At 38.2% G+C, this 20,104-nt stretch overlaps 1 protein-coding gene across 8 annotated transcripts in view; it reads right to left on the reverse strand.

The window, feature by feature from the left end:
- Positions 1 to 319: 319 nt before the first annotated feature.
- RAPGEF2 (Rap guanine nucleotide exchange factor 2) overlaps positions 320 to 20,104 on the reverse strand; it is a 185,085-nt gene continuing 165,300 nt past the window's right edge. For 6 of the 8 annotated variants that reach the window (XM_054296002.1, XM_054295998.1, XM_054296001.1 and 3 more), the window contains 12 exons: positions 18,253 to 18,493; positions 17,616 to 17,999; positions 15,840 to 16,051; positions 15,636 to 15,759; positions 15,007 to 15,030; positions 13,754 to 13,977; positions 12,736 to 12,915; positions 10,839 to 10,991; positions 8,585 to 8,810; positions 6,444 to 7,003; positions 3,565 to 3,870; positions 320 to 2,419 (listed from right to left, as the gene is read on the reverse strand). In XM_054296002.1, coding sequence (XP_054151977.1) covers positions 2,394 to 2,419; positions 3,565 to 3,870; positions 6,444 to 7,003; positions 8,585 to 8,810; positions 10,839 to 10,991; positions 12,736 to 12,915; positions 13,754 to 13,977; positions 15,007 to 15,030; positions 15,636 to 15,759; positions 15,840 to 16,051; positions 17,616 to 17,999; positions 18,253 to 18,493 — 2,660 coding nt within the window. In that variant the 3' untranslated portion in view covers positions 320 to 2,393. Of the gene's footprint in view, positions 2,420 to 3,564; positions 3,871 to 6,443; positions 7,004 to 8,584; positions 8,811 to 10,838; positions 10,992 to 12,735; positions 12,916 to 13,753; positions 13,978 to 15,006; positions 15,031 to 15,635; positions 15,760 to 15,839; positions 16,052 to 17,615; positions 18,000 to 18,252; positions 18,494 to 20,104 lie in introns of those variants that run through there. The other 2 variants (XM_054295999.1, XM_054296005.1) reach the window with 2 other exon arrangements.

The raw sequence follows: 20,104 nt of genomic DNA on the forward strand, positions 1-20,104 counted from the left end.
TTGGGTGATATTTATTATTTGACATAACTTATTCAGTAAAAACTCAAATGGAGCACCTTGCGTATTTCTCCCTACCCAAATGTTAAAACAGATACTTTTACACTACTCAGAATATAAAATCAACACAATCTTACCTTTAAAGCTGTTTACATTCCACATATACCTAAGTCCATACCTTTTTTGGCATCTCAAATGTTTCTGCTAGGGATGCTCACAGTATCAGTCATTCTCATTCAGCAGTACACACACCAAAGTTTCCAAAATTATCAGCAGCACAACTGTATATCAAGAAAAACTCCACACCAGTGGTTTGCCCACATCACTTGGCAATTTCCCTTTAATATTAATACACAGAGAAGTAAAATTTTTTCATAAATTTGTTCAAGTATGTGGAACATGTAAAATGCATAAGAATCAATATGGACTTCATTAATGTTATATTTATTTATTTTCCAGCTTCATACAAACTGGATGTAGAAGCATAAACATAGTACATTTCTACCATTTTCAACAAAAATATAACCAATATGTACAATTATTGTATTAAAAATACAAAAGGATACAGACTCCACCAATGTCTTTCTAAAAGACATACAGGTACAAGTAGTATCAAAAGTATGAGGAAATCACCAGTTAATTGTACATTCTGCACTTGACATCACAGAGCGAACTGAGATTAGCAGTCCTATGGTCTACAATTACTTAATGCTTATATAACATTTGTGCAACTTGTGATAGAGCTAGGATTTTGTATTTCTATATGCACATGAGGTCCATAGCCTTGAGAATAAAACTGGCAAATAATGCATATTACATGTAAAATTACAAATGCATAATTGACAATGTTATATATAAGCAAATAGACAAAAGCTATGATTACTGGAGAGAGAATTAAATAAAGCACTGACATTTGTTTGATACAGTGAAAAAACACTGCAATTTGATCTTTAAAAGTTGAAGCTATTTACGTTTATCTACTGATCAATATGATCAGCTGAGTTCAATGGAAAAAAAAAATATCCAAGACCAGCAGTTCCTCACATTTGAGTACTACTCGGATTGGCAGCCTTCACTTCTCCGGAGTCTGTGCAAAAACAACACAAAAATAGAGGGGAGGGTCATTTCAGTCATTATAGGGTTAATAGCAGCTGTGAGCAGGTGGTTGCTACACATTGGCCTTCTCTACACATGCAGTGTTCCATGAAGCCATTAACAGTTGTGACTATTTCTGCATTGCAAAGGCTGGCAAATCTAACTGTGTTATCTTTTTTTTTTTTTACTTAAAGGCTCGATTATCCCCTAACGTGGAAGTCAATAGATGGAGGTTATTAGATCAGTGTTAACAGCTGACATGAGCTGTGCCATCCCAACTTGCCTTCACTGCAGTGTTATCCAGTTAACTTTTATTTTAATATAACTACTATATAGTTTAAAAATAAAAAGCATATAACTTAACAGTGGGGTTGCCATCTGTCTTATTACAATGGGACACTATTTTTTTTAGCATGCCATCCTGTATTCCACAAAGCACAGGTATGAGACACACTGTGTCCTCTTGATCACTGACCAGTTGTGTTTCTGCATTTACACCAGACCCAGATGAGGATGCTGTTAACACTAACATTTACAAACTTGTGAAGATTCCAGGGTGGGGCACATTAAGAGGAAAGCCAGGTAGTCAAGGAAAGGCTGCATCCTGCAACCTCTGCCTTCCCTTCTGCCCTGCTCAGCCATGTGATAGCAATATTCTTCCAGGAGCTCAGGCTGGCAACCCTACTTACAGGTGTGAAATAATACTGTAATTACTATTCAGATGCACTATTTGATCTCCCAAACACAAACATACAAAATTGTAACAAAGGCATTGTAAACAAGCAAATAAGCACTGCCTCCTTAAAGGATCTCAAAGCAATTTTCTCTTTGTAGGTTAAAGGCCAAATGTAATTTGACAACTAACTTATCTCATTATCCCAATGAGACTAAGTGCTAGGATTGTGATTAAAATCTAAAAGGAAGATTTAAAAAAACCCTTCCAGGCATTGGGAAGTGCAGCCAGAGTTAATCATCCTGATGTGATGATCTTGGAATTTGGAATGATACTGTGTGATGTGGCAGACAGCGACAGTGGTAGCTTGGAGATTGCTGCACTGTGCATTTCAAGCAACACAGTTTGAAAAGTGCCAGGGCGATTTCTTCACAGTATTTCACATGCAAGGGGAGAGGGGACCGAAGGGGGAGGGGCAGAGGAAGAAGCCCCATGCTGCTTTTAAGGCAGGGAAGGAGGCAAATAGGTCCACCATCCTTTAATCATAGTTCCAAGGCTCCTATTCTAGGGATGTCTTCTTGTGCTCTCCTTTAAGGTGGCTCACTCTGGATCCAGAAAAGTCCAAGTCTTAGACAGCAGAGACTTGTTCATCTTCTGCAAACATAAGAGGATAAGGGAAAATAGAGTTTAGTTTATAAAGAACAAGACTGCTACTGAATGAAACAAGCTGTGCATGCAACAACAACTGTGTGTATGGTGCTCATGTGTTCTCAATTTCATTGTGTAGGTATATATACTTTAAAACAATCTAAATTTCAGTACATTTCAGGTCTCATGAGACGTATTCCTTTGGAATTTTGATCTTGAAGAAAAAAGGACATGCTTAAACTAAGCCAGATGCAGTTATTCATCCCAAGGAACACAACAGATACTCCTAGATATCTAACAGCTTCAGAAAGGCATCTGGCTTTTTCCCCTAATTATATCTTCAATTCAGTCATCATGAGTAGAAACAATTAAAATTCTCTGTCATGGTAACTCTCAAAGTTTGTGGCAATTCAGTTAAGGTAGACTTCATTTTTTTCCCATCATGTTCAACTGCAAAGTTCATCCTGCACCTAAAACCTTAGTAACTAAGCAGTTAGAGGGAGAAGGGGAATGTTAGTCTATCATTAAGCAAAACAAAGCATTCACGTGAGTGATATTGGCACCACCCTGCCTAAATTATGAGGACCTAAAGCTGCAATCCCGCTACACTTGCTCTCCATGGAAAACCATCACAGTTGAGCTAAAGCATAAAGATGCAGACACATTTGTAGGAGCAGCAAGGTAGCGAGGCAGCAGTGGGCTCATCATGTGAAATGGAATGGCAGACTCAGTGTTCACAGTGTAAAGAGCTTCAGGCAGAATGTGAGCAACTATCCACATAAACCTGAGCAACAGGTGCTCTGCAGGGTGGATGGTCAAGTATTCTGTAGACCAGGATACTTTTCTGATCATTAAATACATGCTTAATGTGGAAAATCATGGCAGGCAGGGCTGTACAAGGTGAACATAGGCATCTCCAGAGAAGCCAACTGCTTGGTTGTTCAAGATTCAAGTGGACCTATGTTCCAAATTTTAAATTGCATTTAGGATGAACAGAATTCCTTCCCTTCCAAAAAAGTTAACAAATAGCAAGTTTTGAAATGAACTAAAGTTCAAATTATGGCAAGATTTGTGTAATTTGCTTTGTGTCTATGAAAGCACTGACCCATTTTGCATGCAGCACACTCAAAATCTAACAAGTAGAAATTTACCATCTTCCTCTGTGGAAAACCCTTGAGATGGATAGTGAGCAAGACGTGGGTCTGACTCATTTGGTTTATGCCACTGAGGTTTGTTCACAGGCCTGCCAGTTGAGTGGCCGTGCGGCTGCTGCTGTGGAGTTGCTGTCCCATGAGTCTCACATGTCCGTGCCACCATTCTAGACCTCTGAAGGGCCACATTGTAGTCTGGAGGCTTCCTGGTTGGATGGGAGCCACCTTCTGCAAACTCAGCAATAGGTATTCCTACATAACCAGGAGGAGTTGGAGGTGGTTCCCGGTATCGACCCTCTTTTCTTGCTGCAGGAAAAACAACAGGTGATTGTTAGAGACAGCATGAGGAACGTGCTCAAAGGAAAACAGACAGGTAAAAGCTAAATACATATCAACCAACTCAACAGCCCAGGAACAGAAACTCTGAATGACAAAGGTTAACTATCATATGATAGACAAAGACTTGTGAAAAATAAATCACGCAAGAAAATACAGAATATACAACATACACAGGATATAGCTATTCTTCCAGCAGTGAAGCATTAGTCTAACAAAAATCATCAAATTTCACGGGGAATTTGTTCAAACTTCCCAACTGAAGCTGTTCCATCAATTATATACAATAAAATGTACAATGATCAAAGCAACACGGAAGACTTAGGAGTCCACAGAAATAATAAACATCAGGAATTCTGGCATCTCTCCACGTACATGATTACCTTAATTCTGGAGATGAATGAAATTTTTAGTCTATAAAAACTTGCATCCAAGAGCTCATCTCTTTTGTTTTTAGCATCTTGGAGGGGAAACAAGAAATACATCTGATACATTATTTTCTTCCTACAAATCTTACTACTTAATGAGGCATAAGCTACAACTCCAAGAGGTCAGGAAGAGAAGTGGGCTTCATCATTGTACTATTTGCATGCACTGCTGCCTGCAGGCCCTATGGTTGTAATCTCTGCAAAATCAAAATTGAAAGCATTCCCATAAGAACAATGACTGAGTATGATTTTATCTAGGAGATGGAAAGATCACCACCTAGCCTGGGGATCTCACTGAGATGTAACTTTTTACCTGAACAAGGCTTAACTCAGGGCATACTGAGAAGCCCTCTCAGAGAAAGGAAAAAATATCAGTCAAGAATCCTAAGCATCTGCTGGGACACACAGCAGATAGGCAAAAGTCTCTGTTTCAGAGTTAAGTACTTAGAGAAGTCAGCTGGGACTTTGATACTGAACACTTATTGTGGGCCCAGCCTTTTAGTACATGACCACTTCAGTGACAAGCCTTACAAATACAGCAGGAAAAACCACTGACACAGCCAATTTACTTTGCACATCTTGTCAAACATTGTATATTCTCGCACAAGTGCTGATGAAAACACCACCCTGAATCAGGCAGGATGATTTGACTGAAAGGGCAGTACAAGCTTAAAATGCACTGGTGCTACTTGGATGCAAATTTTTATAGACTAAAAATAAATCCTTGGTATTATGACAAAACCAAACATTTTCCAATAGAGTCTAAGTCTATTTCTTGGACAAAGAAATAGACTGTTTAACTGAGCAAAGCAGCATGAAGAAGTTTCTGAGAAACTTCATTCAAAGATTTCTGAAAATAAGAAGTTCTTCAGAAAAACTCTATTGTAGAAAAATTCTATTGAAATACTGCAAGACATCAATTAAGTACAAAAGAACTGTGTACACACAGTCCCATCTGGGACAGTGATACACAGAGTTACATTTGCAGGACAGTTAGTTAATAGTACTGAAGGGCATGGAATTGTGTTGGTTTGAATTTTCAGGTGTCTTTAATGTTCTTTCAAGTCTATAAAAATGTATTGGCAATCATTGCCTTGAGAGGCAAGTTTGGAAGCACACCTGTTACACATTCTGGAGGAAACCAAGGGTATCAAAGAGTAAAATTGGAGATTGGCATGAATCCATTCACCTTCTTCCTCTTGATAGCCCAGGGATTTAGACCTGCACCCAAGCTTTGAGGCAAAAGGCCACTGCTAAGCAATATGCTCAGGCAGAAAATGGAAAAACTGTTTATCACAGTGGTCTCAGCATGACCTCAATCTGGCAGACATTCAGCTGTGTCAGCAAAAAATGGCTTTTAGATAGTTCTTCATGCTAACCTGACAAAAGGCAAAGTGAGGGGGAATGAAAGGAAGAAAAGAGGCAAAAAATCAGAGGTATTGGATGGCCCACAGATTAGGATGCATAGAAGGAACAATATGATAAAAATGTTAAGCTCTGCCAAAGACACCTTCATACTAATTTATACATTATCTGATCTTTCCATTATTAAATGCAGAGAAAAGTATTTCAGCTCTAACTTCTTTGAAACCTCTTCAGTTTCAGCAGTATAAAGAAACATTTCAGTTGGTATTTAAGCACAAAGGGATCCCATTTCAGAAGTAAGGAATATTCACAATTATCAGACAAGTCATACAAAGGTATAAAGTAAAACACTTAAATCAGGCCACATTTACTAAGACTTCTAAATATAGCCTTATGGAGCCTTACTGTGATGAGAAATTCAAATTTCAGAATGGACATCTAAATACATCAACCTTTCAAAATACTGCCCAGCAGTTGAGCTAGTTTTTTGATGTATGGCAGGCTCTCTTGAAACACAAAGGCACTGCCAGAACTGAGAATCAACAATAAATGATATTTTATTTTCCCTAGCAATAAATGCTTAGTTAAAGGGAAAAAATTAAAAGAGACTAGAAAATGTTCAGTTTTGCTTTAAAAATTAAAAAAAATTTAAAAAAAGAAAATAAAAACGGACAAAAGAAATGCAGAACAATATGAGAAAACTTAAGCAAATGAATTAAAATACTTCATGGCAAATGAAACTTAACTTACCAACAAGTCCCTTGGTACTACTTGATGCTGCTGCTGTGTGGGCAGGGACAGGAGCTGGCTTTGTCTCCTCTGCTGGTACAGATGTTATGCTACTGGTTTCAGCTTCAATCGAAACATCCTTCCCACCCCTCCGCTTTATGGTACCTGTGTCACCCTCGGAGTCCTCTCCCCAGTATCCTGTGGAAGATGCCCAGCTCGCTCTGGACTGTGCTTGATCAAGGCCCTCCCTACCTTGACTTTGCCTGCCATACTTTGTGCCATGGTCAGGGAACATCAGCTGGTCCATGTGGCCGCCTGAGGCCCACAGTCCCGCCCCATCTCCTGAACTATCAAAATGAGCGTGTCCGAAAGGCAGCGTCTCCCAGCTCCTCTGGTGCTGGATTGTCTGGATGTTGTCATGGGAGCCACTCGAGCAGGAAGTCCAGCTCCCACGGCCGCTGTCAGCTGCGTCGAGCGAAGCTCTGTCCCCCTGGTCCTGTGACAGCTCTTCTGTACTAGGAGAAGAAAGTACAGTTGCTCCAGCATACAGGCCTCTGGTCTCTGACAGCGGTGCGTATGAGCTGGATACACATTGATGAGGGGGACAAAAAATCCAGTGTTGGAATTGGGAATCATGAACAGGACGCACAAAGAAACAAACAAAGAAAAACAAAACACGGTGTGGGGTTGGACTAGGTGACCTTCATGACATTTTAAAGGTCCCTTCCACCCAAGCCATTCTATGATTCTGTGATGGAAGATTTTGATGCGGTTGACAGTACTTATTGTTTGCATGAATGGCTAATTCAATTTTGAGGATATAACACTTTTCTTTCAATAAAACAAAAACAAACACAAACAAACAAAATTGGACAGATAACTTCCTGAAGCCTTACACTTCAGCGGTGTAATTTCAAAAGGTAAAATCTTAACTTCACAACAGCCCTTTAAGACACGCAAACCTCACAGACACACATACAGAGACACAGAGTTGTTCTACTGCTTTTCCAGTCATGCTGAGCAAATGGTTCAAAAGCTAAAAACAGAATTTAGCAGCAGCTGACTGATATTCAGGTTGAGATTTCAAATTTTTTTTTCTGCTTAGGAAACTGTGAGAGCTAACTTTTCAACATTTTCTGCAAATGGAAATGTATTTCAACCTTATTTTTGGAAACACATGCTACTTCATAGAGCAAGTATGTTTTCTGTAGCCTTTCAGTGATTAAGTGAGCCTGACATGATCCCTTACACAGCAGCAGATAAAACCAACAAAGTGTCACTTTTGCTTAGCAGATATCCAGGCTCCTGGGACTTGCTCTTCCAGGGCACCTTCCTGTGCATACTAGGACCCTCTTCTTCCAAATATTTAGGACATCTGAATAAAGAGTTTGCATAGCCTGAGATTCCCAAAGCTGAACTACAGCAGTTTTGGAACAGGTCTGCCATTCAAAGACCCTACAGGATTAAAACCCCAGAAACCATTCAGAGGACTGAAGCATCCAAATAACAGCTCCAAAAAAAAAAGTAAGTGGAGACTAAACAGAAGCCAGAGCTCCAATTATTTTCACACCAAGGCTCACTGCTAGAGATTTAGAGAACTCCACACAGCACTAGCTTCCCCACCATTACAGAAGTTAATTACCTAGAAAATTACTAGAAAACCAGCAGCGTAATGTGAATTTTAGCTTCCAATTATTGTTGACTAGCAGAGATATTTGGAGTAAAATATTTTGGAGTTAGACAGATATGCATTTTTCCATGAAGCAGACTGGAAAATTGCTAGCTATTTCTGTTCTCAGTTTATCTCTGAATAATTGTTTGAATATCTCATCTAATTCAGTTAATTCCCCTTGGAGAAAGCAGGCTAGGATACTATCCTGCCACAAAGTGGATAATCTACAGCACCACTGAAATGCTCAGATGGTAACATCTACTGAGGTGAAGTCTTGCTGCTTAGACCTCATCACTCACTCAGGAGTACAAAACCTTTTCTTGGCAGCAAAGGAGCATTATCACAAAATGAAGCACTGAAGTAGTGATTTTTTAAGAGCAGAGGAGAAAAAATATTAGAGAGATACAGGGAAACTTATATGGACAAATATACACTCCACATACACACTATATGAAAGTATAATGTAAGTAAGCACAAGTAAAATTCTTACCCTAAGCTGTATTGATCTGGTTCAATCATGATTCTTCTATCAATCCTTCCCACACCAAGATTTGTCTCCACAATGCTGACAGAATGCCTTTGTCTCCTCTCATCATGCAGGGGGACTGGCATAGAGTCAAAAGAGGAATTGCTGACAATACTAGATCTGGAAGAAATTTCACTGTGACCAGAATCGGAGAAGTTATCCACAGTGCTGCTTGGAGCCAAAGTGTAGCCTGCAAAGGGAACATGGTGTTAATCAGACTCTCCTGCTCAGTTCTTGTCAGGCCACTGGCAATAATGCCAAAGAAAAACTGGCACTAAAACAAAGCTACCATTACACTTACACAGCACTGCAAAAGATAAAGAGCAAAACTGACACTGTCTTTGGTATCTTAATCAGATACAGGATTGTGGGAACATGTACTACTCATTTACAAACCAAATGCTCTGCTCTTCTAAATTCTTTTCAAATTCATCATCATATCCTCACATTATGAAATATTACTTCAAAAATCTCAAAATCTGACTGTGCATAGACACTGTCTCCAAGACTGGAAGGAAAGAAATCTCTGGTTGAGATTACTGCTTAAAGTAATCCCAGAGACTCTCCCATACAGTCTTTTTATTCTGCAAAGCTACACTACAGAGATGAACCGATACATGAAGACCAGATGTCTGGGCTGACTGCTTATTACATATATTAGCTGAGAGAGGGGCAGGTTTTCAAGGTTTTTTTGTGATACTTGACTCACTAATTAATTCCAAATTCCATACTGCCGGAATTATGGTGAAATTTGGAGGTAGGTAGCACTAAGATAGCCTGACCAAGACAAAATCTGCAAATCCCATCATAGAAGCAAATTCAGCAAATTCAGCTTTTTTTTTCAGTATTAAACAAATTGTGCTGAATGTTCTTGCCAGCTAAGTTAAAGATCATTAAACACATCCACAAGTCACCACAGTTTTCATATTTTGCTTTCACTCTAATCCTAAGTGGCAGAATTACTTCAACTGATCTACCCCAATTCACTTGCTGAGAACTAATGCAGGGAATTAATGCTGTCATTTTTATCTGAAAGATCATATCATTAGCTTCATGTAACCATCAAACCAAGGATATGTTTTTAAATCATGTTCATGATTTGCTTTTTGAAGAAATAAAGTGCTGTTCACACTGTGAGTCAAGTACAGAATTCCAATTCCTTTTTCAAAAAATGCATAGACCTGACCATATTTATAAAAGTTCACTCTTTGCTAATGTAGTATTTGGGAGAAATAATGATGACAGCTTACAAGGACTCAAGATGATATATCCTCTACATATTATCTTCCTCCATCTGACCTTAGTAAATAACACTTCAATAGAAGTCACTTCAGTCCCAATGTATATTTTACCATAATGCTCTATTATGTAGCTGTAAACTGAACTTTTATGCTATCCTGAAAAGAGAACCACTTAAAAGTTACATGCAATACCTCTAGCCTATTATATTTTCAAAGAATGGAAGTATACTTAAATTACAGGACAATGCCTCCTGTATTTTGTCAATTCATAGCCAGAACTACAGCTACCACGAAAACAAACAAGAAAATAGTTTTTTTTTAAAAAAATCTCTTTAAAGTCCTAAATTCACTTTAAAAAATAACTCTGTGAAACTACTTTAAAAGATCTTGGTCAAGATAGCTCCAATGTACAATACCATTCCTCAAAAATTCATCTACATGGTTTAAATAACCAGGCTGCTATTAAAATATTCTGTAGTATAAAATATAAATTACAATATTAAATATTCTAATTTGAATCCTAAATACCTTAAGCCTTTCTATCATATGTAGATCACATCCCATTCAGATGCATGACAGAGCAAATAATTCCTCTGATAGACCAGTGTGGTCAGTGCTGTACAAAGATTTTAAGTTTTAACCTGCACATCCCTCCACTGAAGGCAGGAAACATTCATCACTGGAATATTTTTTTGTCAGAAGCAGCTGCAGTCAGAGTGACCTGCAGCATCAAATCCTGTATCATACCAGGTTATCTATTCTGGCTTTTGCTCATCAGAGGGCTTTCAGGTACCCTTGAAATCAGGTTCACAGGTACCTTTCACACATACCCACTCTGCACTACATTTTCTGCCCTCTTGCTGACCGTACGTGACATAAATAGGAGCAGCAGAATTGTATGTCCAAATTCTCTCTCAGAAGCTTCCAAAGTCCATGAGCTTCAAGAAACAGGATAAAAAATATGGAACATCTACTACCTTTCCTTGGAGAGCTCTGTGGTGAAGTAGGAGGAGAAGAGAGCTGTGAAGATGCACTTGAGACAGCGTCTTCAGATTGTTTCTTGTGACGATCCAAACTTCCTTCTTCTGATAATGAAAGGATTTTCTTTAAAGCTTGTGGGGAGTTAATGCCTTTAGGTAAGAATTAAAGTAGGCAGATGTTAAGTCCAGTATAAATACATAGTTATATTTCACAATGCATTTACAGAGCAGACACACCACAGGAAGAAAAAGCTACATATTTTTCCTGTATATTTCTGAGTTCCTGACACCAGCTTAAATGAAGCAAAATGTTAAAACATATTCCTGTTTAAAATATAGTGCTTTATTTCTGCATATTAGCACAGATATCTTTCATTCTGGCCACTCTTTAAGATAAATACTTTGCCATAGAAAACATGAAGATTTGATCTTGCAGAATACTACCTCCACATATAACTGAGGATATGCATAGGAATGGTTACTGAGAAACTTGAACTAAAATTAGCTTAAATACAGACACCCACCCATCTCACTGGTTAGTGAAGATTTATATAGTAAGAATTCAAACTGCTCTCCTGTTTCTTTTCTATTCAGAGTAGCCTAGGAGGTCAAAGGAAGCAGGAAAGAAAATTAATAAGGATTAGGCTTATGAAACAAGGCCATCCTGCAGCTGCCTTTCTCTCTCTCATTTTTGAGAACTATCTCTGCAGCAGCTTATTTTGGGAAACTACAGAGTAAAAACATCCTGAAGATGATGTAAAGATCTAGGACATCAGGAATAGCTTTTCCCAGACCACATTTATTCATCTTTCTCTTCGCCTCCCCTCAAAGATCCACCCTGGGACAGCCTTATAAGTGAAGACAGAGTTTCTCTGACAGTTTTGCCAATGTTTGTGGTATAGGTTATTTCCAAGCATTCATGGACTTTTATCTTTGATCTGTTGGATCACAATCCTGCTATCAATAATTCACAGCTGCCTGATCATCCTAACCTAGTCAGTTTTCAGAAACTTTGCCACTATGAGCAAAAAATTGCAGTCTATGAAGCTTCAAAGTCCTTTCAAGATTAAAATTTAATGGTAAAATCAACAAGATCTAGATGAATATTGAATTGTTTCTTGCTCATTTTGCTGCTTCTGATGCTTTCTTGCAGCCTAAGCAGTGCATGAGGAAAACCAATAAAGAGTGAAATAAGAATTAAGCTCTTGTGCAATAACCATCATGAAAAAGTAAAGGCCAGTTATGCTACATATACTTCCTAGGGATTATGGGAACAGTATTACCATACTTGTGATTTAAAAAGTTCATTAATAGTGCATATATGTTCTGTACACATGTTGGGACACAGATTTGGAAATCAGAATAAGTTCCTACAGTCTGGTGCCTTTCTGTAGAATATGGAGGCAGCAACAACTGTGTAATAACAATAAAAAAGCAGAAGGGAGTAGAAGCCAAAGGGACAATTGTCAATGTGAAAGCTCAGACCCACATTTCTAATAGTACTGCCAATTTGAGCAGGCTTCAATTGCACCTTAAAAATCTAACTTGTGAAGAGACACCAAAACTTCTGAGGCATCTCAAGAAGTCCAGGTCCCTACTTCCTCTAGAAAAGTTAATGCAAGATCCCAAGGCAAACAGTGATAAACATTTACTCTTTCCAGCTGCTAGCAATGGGTAAATACTTACACTGATTAAATTGACTGGATGCTATCCCTAGATTTCTTTCTTTCCATTTCTAGAGAACTATGCCCACCAGACACTGCATGAACAGATATAACCTGCATATCATACTACCAGAAATGGAAGTCAGAGCCTTATTTGATTAAAAATGTCTTCCCAACATAGGCAAACAAACTTCAGAAAATTAAACCGAATTCTCCCTTGTTCCACCTACCAAATGGTGGCAGGTCTTTGACTGGCACCTTCTTGCGAGAGGGGTAGAGAGACACGGCTGGGACCTGCAGGGCTTGGTTTACTTTGTGCTGCTGCTGCACCTTCTGCTGGATGCCTGCCCGGGGAGCCACTGGTGACGTTTCAGATTTCCCAGATCGCTTGTCTCCCGTGTTCTTCGGCACTTTGCAAGAAAGGGGACAAAACTCTGAATGACTGCTAGCCAAGGACGCAGTGGTGTTTTAGTCTGAGCTGTGCAAAGCCCTCTGATTAACAATTAAAAGATGCTGAAATACTTGTCCAATTAATACAGCATATCATCTTTAGACAGAAAAGATGAAGAGGAAAAGAGAGGGATATATAACTCCATTTAAAAGATGTACATTATCAATTATCAATGAATGTTTTCTTTCTCAAAATAAAGCTCTGATAAATGACCACTGTTACAAAAAACATGAACAGAAGTTACACTGGGCTACCATAAGGACTACAACTGATTCAGAGCAGACATGTAATTACTTTTTTTTTGCTACCCTGCAGACAGGAAGGGCACAACATACAACATATCTTAAAATAAAAACGAAATGGATATCCAAGATAAGTTTCCCCTCTGTTGCCCCAGGTATAGCCCTCCAGGTATCTCTGAAACACCTGGACATAAGAAAATCCCCTACTTCCTCAGAATAACCATATTGTTATTCACACTAGTAGCCTCAGTATATCAGAAATATAGAAGAACTTTTGACTCTTCTGTACCCTCTGTACATACAAATCTAAAAAGCCATTGTGCACTTCACTGTGACATCATCTTAAAGCCTTATCACCTGTATATATACTATGTCTATCCTGTTAATCCACAAGATTATTTCCTTAGGATTCATAGATGTTCAGCACTTGAAAATGACTAGATAAATAATTTTCAACTTTATTGTCTAGTTACTGTTCCCAATTGATTCACTGGACTAGAAACAGAGTTATATTGAACAGCTTTCTTGAAATCCCCAACAAATGACAATGCTCACATGTGTTTGTGGCTGGCTCACACTGCAGAGAGAGTGTCTGAAGGCTCTCTTCATCCATTTCCAGATCCAAGTTTGAGAGATACTGCTTCACTTTCCGTGCCATCTGAGCATCTTCATAGAGCTTTTTAGCATTAAGAAAGGAGCTGCGACGGACCCGCTTTTTATGCCCCCCTGCTTGTGCAACATCCAGCACAGCTGCGTTGGCACTGCCCTGGCTGAGAGACCTGGAGAGAGGGGGGCAGGAGGGGGAAGAAAGAGAGCAAAGGTGTGACTTAGTCCAACATGGTATCGCCCGATAAACGTGAAACGTGCAAGAGATTGCATGAATGTCAGTCTATGTCAAAGCTCACATGCCTCATTCCAGTAAGTCAAACAGCTGTAACAGATAGAAAGATGAGGGCCAGGAAATCTTTTTACTTGGTTACAGGCACTATTTTAATGGCACAGATATTTTAACCTATTTTGCTCCAGCTAGGCAATAACACTTCACACGTCCAGAAAAGCATTCAAGGTAGCTCTCTCACAAAAGCCATCTACTGAGAAGACTGGAGCATTAGGAAAAGCTCATGCAGTAAGGCAGTGCTGACAGAAGACTATAGGTGAGGTTTAAATTCAAATACATAAAAAGGAGGCATTTTGAAAGCCCTCTGTGTTTTAAATCAGACTGTATACAAAATGTACAGCTCAGTTTTACAGAATGGAACTTTTGGGTAGCTTGCAAGACTGAAGAGAATTTTGTGAAATCAAATGATCGGCTAGTTCATGATGAAATAAATGTCATGCACATTTCAATGTATGTATATCTACATGAACACTATGCATTGATTCTGAATTATTAAGGTAAAAATGATGGCTAATTGTAATATGAAAGTAAGTTAGTGAAGCAGATACTGTAAGTTTCAACTTTTGAATTTGATTGTGATAATTGTTTAATAGGTATAAGGAAATTAACAGCTATTTTCAGCTGTTGCAACCTTGTCATTTTGTAATTTCATTTTGACCAAAAGTCTCTTCCTTCAGCAATTTGAACTAGAGGTGGGAAAGGACACTCCACTTCTACCTATGACCACTTAAAAATAATTTACAGCCTCTGGCCTCTGTGTTTTAATCTCAAATCAAATTTATTGTCAGTAAAAAAGGGTTACAAAAGAAAAAAATGTCAAAGCACCAGAAAATTGAAGATAGCAAGTAGGAAAAAATGCAAATGGTAAAGGAAGAATGAATGTCGGTGTGTGTTGTCTCCAACCACTTACCCCAAACTCCTCCATTTCTTCTTCCTGTAAGTGAGAGCCAGGAAGAATAAAGCATGGGTTTAAGAAGAGACAGAGAAAGATCACAAGCTCAGAAAGAAAAAGACCAGACCTCAGGACAAGCAGTTCTGGAAGCCCACAAACATTAAAAAGAGCCTTGACTTGGGCATACAATCAGGTATTACAAACTCTTCTAGCTTAAATTAAGAAAAAAGAGTATGCAATAAGCTTGTCAAATATGAAGCCAAAGAGCATTCACTCCATGTTTTCTAACACAAGTAGATACAGATACATGACCATTTCTACTAAATCCAAATTATAAGGCTGACACCCATTGATATTTCAACTGGACTAATAGATATGTTTTCAAGACAGTTTCTCTCCCTCCCACAGATAGAATCTCATTTTTATGACGTGACCATCAACTACAGAATAGTAAGAAACATTTTAGAATGTATCAGTAACCACAAAATGTAATGGTTTCTCCAGTTTTAGACCACCACATCATGCTGGTCAATTGCTAACACAAAAAATTCATACTGCTCCAACAGAAGGGGCACATAAAAGTCCCTCTTGCTGCCACCCAGCCTTCTCCCAGCTGGGGAAAGCTCTGCCTGGTACAACACACTTACCTTGTTCTAAACATGAGAGCAGGATCCATGTTCACAGACGCCATGCGGCCCACATGGCGTATCTCCTTCGCAATCATCCGCAGCTTCTCAAAATTCACCAGGCCCTCCACTTTGGAATCGTTTCCTACAACCAACAACATCAGTGATCAGGCAGGAAAGTTACTTCTCCTTAGCTAGTAAAAGGTGATATACTTCTGCCTTTACCTTCATGAAGGAATGTAAGGTCTTTTTTGATGACAGGAAACAGGGGGATAATAGGGGGCTGTAGGTTTTGGCTGTTAAGGACATTACGATATTTTGCCATATTCCTAGATGGATCAAACAAGTCCTGTAGATCTTGAAATAGTTTTTCATACTTGCTTGGAAGCTTTTCCCAAGTAGTTCGGAGCCTTGCAACTGGTGCCAAATTCAGGCCACTTGAAACAAAAGAAGTGTAAAGAAGTTAGAAGAACAAGAGAAAGAAACAAAAAATCCTAGAAAATTTTAAATTTTCTATGGTAGAAATACAACATAGCCAGAATACATAAGCATGGCAGTATCAATAAAATAACAGAAATTTAAATAATTCTTTTTGCCAGCATCTATTACAGAAGATCATTTTTTGTAAAAGCTATAAAAACTGGAGATATCTTCATGATGCAACCATAAACAGAAAAAAGTTACACTTCGATGAGTAATTAAACCTTAAAGAGGATATGTATTTGTTACTTAAGAATAAATGAGTGTCTGAGTTTGAGTTAAGACTATCATAATCTAAGTACCTCAGGCTGATCACTTACTTCCAGTTTAACAAACTGGCAGAAAAACCATCTTCCACCTGCATGATGATGTTCAGGTGGTGACAGCACACTGACCCACCTTCTTTCTGCAATAATCCTTCTGACTTTGCTCTTTCAGGATGAAATTTTGTAACACTCTCTATACCTGAGGTTATTCTCAAGCTGTAGCTGGTGTAAACCCCCTTTTTCCACTGTAATGACATTGACTGTCTTGCTGTTTATTTCTACCTGGTGGGAAAGTCTGACACCTAGAATCTTTCCTTCACTCAAGTTTTTCCTAGAAGAGAGGTGCTTTTATTTCTCCTTGAGATTGGCTGAAATAGCTGAACAAAATCTCAATATTTTGATGTCTCAGAGATGCTGACTGATCATCAGCATGGATTCTTGACTTTGGAACTTGCCTCATTTGCTGAATAGTATTCAAACCTACTCATTTTTTTTCCTACTCATGGTAAAAGTGTCACATTCAATCTGTTGACTGAATGTCAAGATGATGACAAGACCTTGTGTCAAAGACAGTGATAACACTGCCAGTTTACCTCAACTTACTTGAGCTTTTTCATGAGAAACAATATAGGGGGATTGTTTGCTTTTGTTTGGGTTTCAAAGAAAGTGTATAAACATAGACATTAGGGTTTTCTCCCTCCCTCCCTCCCTTCTCATTCCAAAACTAAGAAAGGTTTTCTGAGATTTTCAGTACATTTTAAAATTCTTATTACAAGATCTTTATTTACAGACTATATTAGGGCATTACAGTCTGTCATTGATATTTTCGGAGTTCCATGAAAGAAACTGCTGATACAAAGAAAACAAAATGCAACCTATCATGGCTGAATGAATTTAAGATATTGGGCAGTAAGACAAAAATGAGTTGCTTTGGGGAAATTAGCCCATTCATTTGCAACAATTGTGTGGTTTTCCTGTTGTTTCTTTTGGTATTTGTCCTTAAATAAATGCATTAGTTTCTCTAGTGCCATGTTCACCTTGCCACACTATCATGAGCAGTAATTACGTAACAGTAGCATTTCAAACAATATTTCAGCAAACACTTCAAATTACAGAAAATGTCCTCCTTAGCAAACTGCCAAGCAGATTGTTGATGTTAGCAGTATAAACTGGTTTACTCTATTAAGTACTTTTTTTTAAGACTAAAGTAAGACTTTGCTTTTTACTTAGAAGTACAATTATTAGAGGGCAGTACCTAATGATGGCAAACATCGAGTTGAAGTTCTTGCATTCTCTGCAGTGCAGTGCTATCTTAATGAAATGCTTAATGATCTTCATCCTTTTCAGCTGGTTGGTTTCTCTCAGAATCTCAGAAGCCACCCAGAAGGTTTCTTGATTTATCACCTCTTCAAACCTTTTTAGATTAGTGCAACCTGTTTTTGATTTGAGTTTAAACAAGTCATCTATGTACTCCGTGGGTTCGATATTACGGAAGAGCTCGAAGTTCCTCATGGAGAGTTGGGTAGCCACCTCAACAGTACTGAGCTGTAGTAGGGAAATTTGGCTTTCCCTTAATAACTCTTGGGCATCTTCATCTGAACAAAGAGTTTCTGTTTCCATGTTGTTCTTCAGGTAATACCTGTAAAAACAAAATTCAGAAAAAGATATAATATAGATATAGTATACTCAGATTAGTGCTGAGAGTTACAGCAATGATCCAGTTGGAATCTGAGAATAAAATGAACTTCACCAGGCCTAGGTATTAATGAGACATTGCATAAACAGCAATGTGTTGCAAAGATAGAGAACATGAAATAATTAAGTAACATTCTTTAACAAGATTTTAACTTAAAAAATTGGCATCATCAGCTTTAGCTCAGTCTACATCTTACCTGCCACTCAGCTGTATCCTGTCTGCAAGCTTGGAGAGCTGATCAGGGAGCCTCCTTTGCTTGATGACACCCTCAGGTGTGACAGAGACCTCGCACAGTGAATAGGCATCAGGGGTTGCAGTCAGAGCAAACTCCCTGATGGCCTGGACGACCACTTCCTTCGCTGTGGTGTCCTTGCTGATCATTATGTAGCGACTTTGCTGGTCCGCCTTGAAAACCCGCAGGACTTGGTCTGGCAAGTCTGGAAAAAAATTACAAGCAAGTCATGCAATTTAGTAAGCAAAGAAAAATAAAAACTCAATGGTATAAGAATGAGCAAGTCACATTGAGTTTAATTATTAGTGTTATCAGTTTTTACTTCAGTAAAAGTCCTGATGAAAAGCTAGCCTCTTACTGATAAGGAATATCTTCAGTAAAAACTAGTTCTATAAACATCCAGGAAAAGAAGCTAGTTAGGCTATAAATAATAGAAAATATTATCATATTTTCAAAGTTTGGACAGACAAACTAATGAGCATGAATATATTGAAATCCAAACCCCATTGATTCACTGAATTTTGGTAGTTATCAGTGCATTATTAGGGAAAAAAAAAAAAAGATAAATGGAATTATACCAGTATTCATCACTGGGTTTTTAACCTCAGGTATTTTTAACTGACAAGTATTTCAAATAATTTAATTTCTTCCCTCTGACAGAAATAAGCTTTTCTAGTTTTGTGAGGCATGACATCTACTCATTTTTCTTTAATATGTTTCTTCATAAAAATAATTATTTTTTTTTAGATTAAAGCAGTCATACAAGCAAGAAAGTATATAATAACAAGAAGTCATCTAAATGAAGGCTTCTGAAATTACTATAATGAAAAAATAGTGGAAAAAAACCTGCCAAGTGAAAACATTCACTTTAGTACAACTAGAGGATTTTTTGACAAGACCTGAATGTGCATAACATGTATTCAAGTTACTACAGAAAGATCTATTCAGCAGCAGAAATCTGGTGACAAAAGAACAGAACTGAACACCTCCCCACTGCTCTTGCATGTTTCCAAAATAATAATTTGGAAAGCATTAAGATGAATCTCTCTGATATGAGTTCATTTACATGCTACAAAGGCTTTTTAGGCTTAACTATATTATTTTTCAAATTTCATGCAACTAAGCCTGTAACTTTGAAACTCACATTGGTTCTTTGCAGCTTGAGAAGCACTAATACTAGAACACACTAATGCTGTCTGATTATATCATCAGTTACACATAAAGGATATCATTACAGGCCAGCTTTTAGCCCTTCCTAAGCATTTGAGTCAAATGCACAAATATTTCACAACTAGCAAGCCAATTTTGCCTTTTATCACCAACTCTACACTGACCCATCTTCCTTCAGTAATTAGTTGGAGAAGGATACAGAGCAGAATATCTTCTGATATTTTTTCTACATTTTTTGATATCTGGAGGAAGACAGATGCCAAAGACACAAGCTTTTGGAGATGTTGTTAAAAACCAGACCCTTCTCCAGATCTTGCTGCCTCTTGCTGTTACAGAAATATTTCCCAAAGAAATGCTGTGAAGTTGAGAAGCTACTGTAAACAATACCAAGGTGAGAAATTGTTTAACAGTCCCTAGAAATAAAGTGTTTTGTTCAACAAGAAAATAACCTGCTCTGCTGGGTCACTGAAATCAATATGAAGAAATGCAGAGGACAGCAAATAGAGGAGTCCCATCTTTGCACTGCATTTTAGCACCCAATTTCTCAGGCTGCCTACCAGTCAGAGCTGTGAGGAAAAGCTCTACACAGAACACATAGACGTCTGCTGGCAAGTGAAATGACTGCAGCTATAGCAAGGGTAGCAAG

The sequence above is a fragment of the Melozone crissalis genome, unplaced genomic scaffold, assembly GCF_028551555.1.
Source record: "Melozone crissalis strain CALT ecotype California unplaced genomic scaffold, PUWL_Pcris_2 ptg000006l_1, whole genome shotgun sequence".
Classification (NCBI taxonomy): domain Eukaryota; kingdom Metazoa; phylum Chordata; class Aves; order Passeriformes; family Passerellidae; genus Melozone; species Melozone crissalis.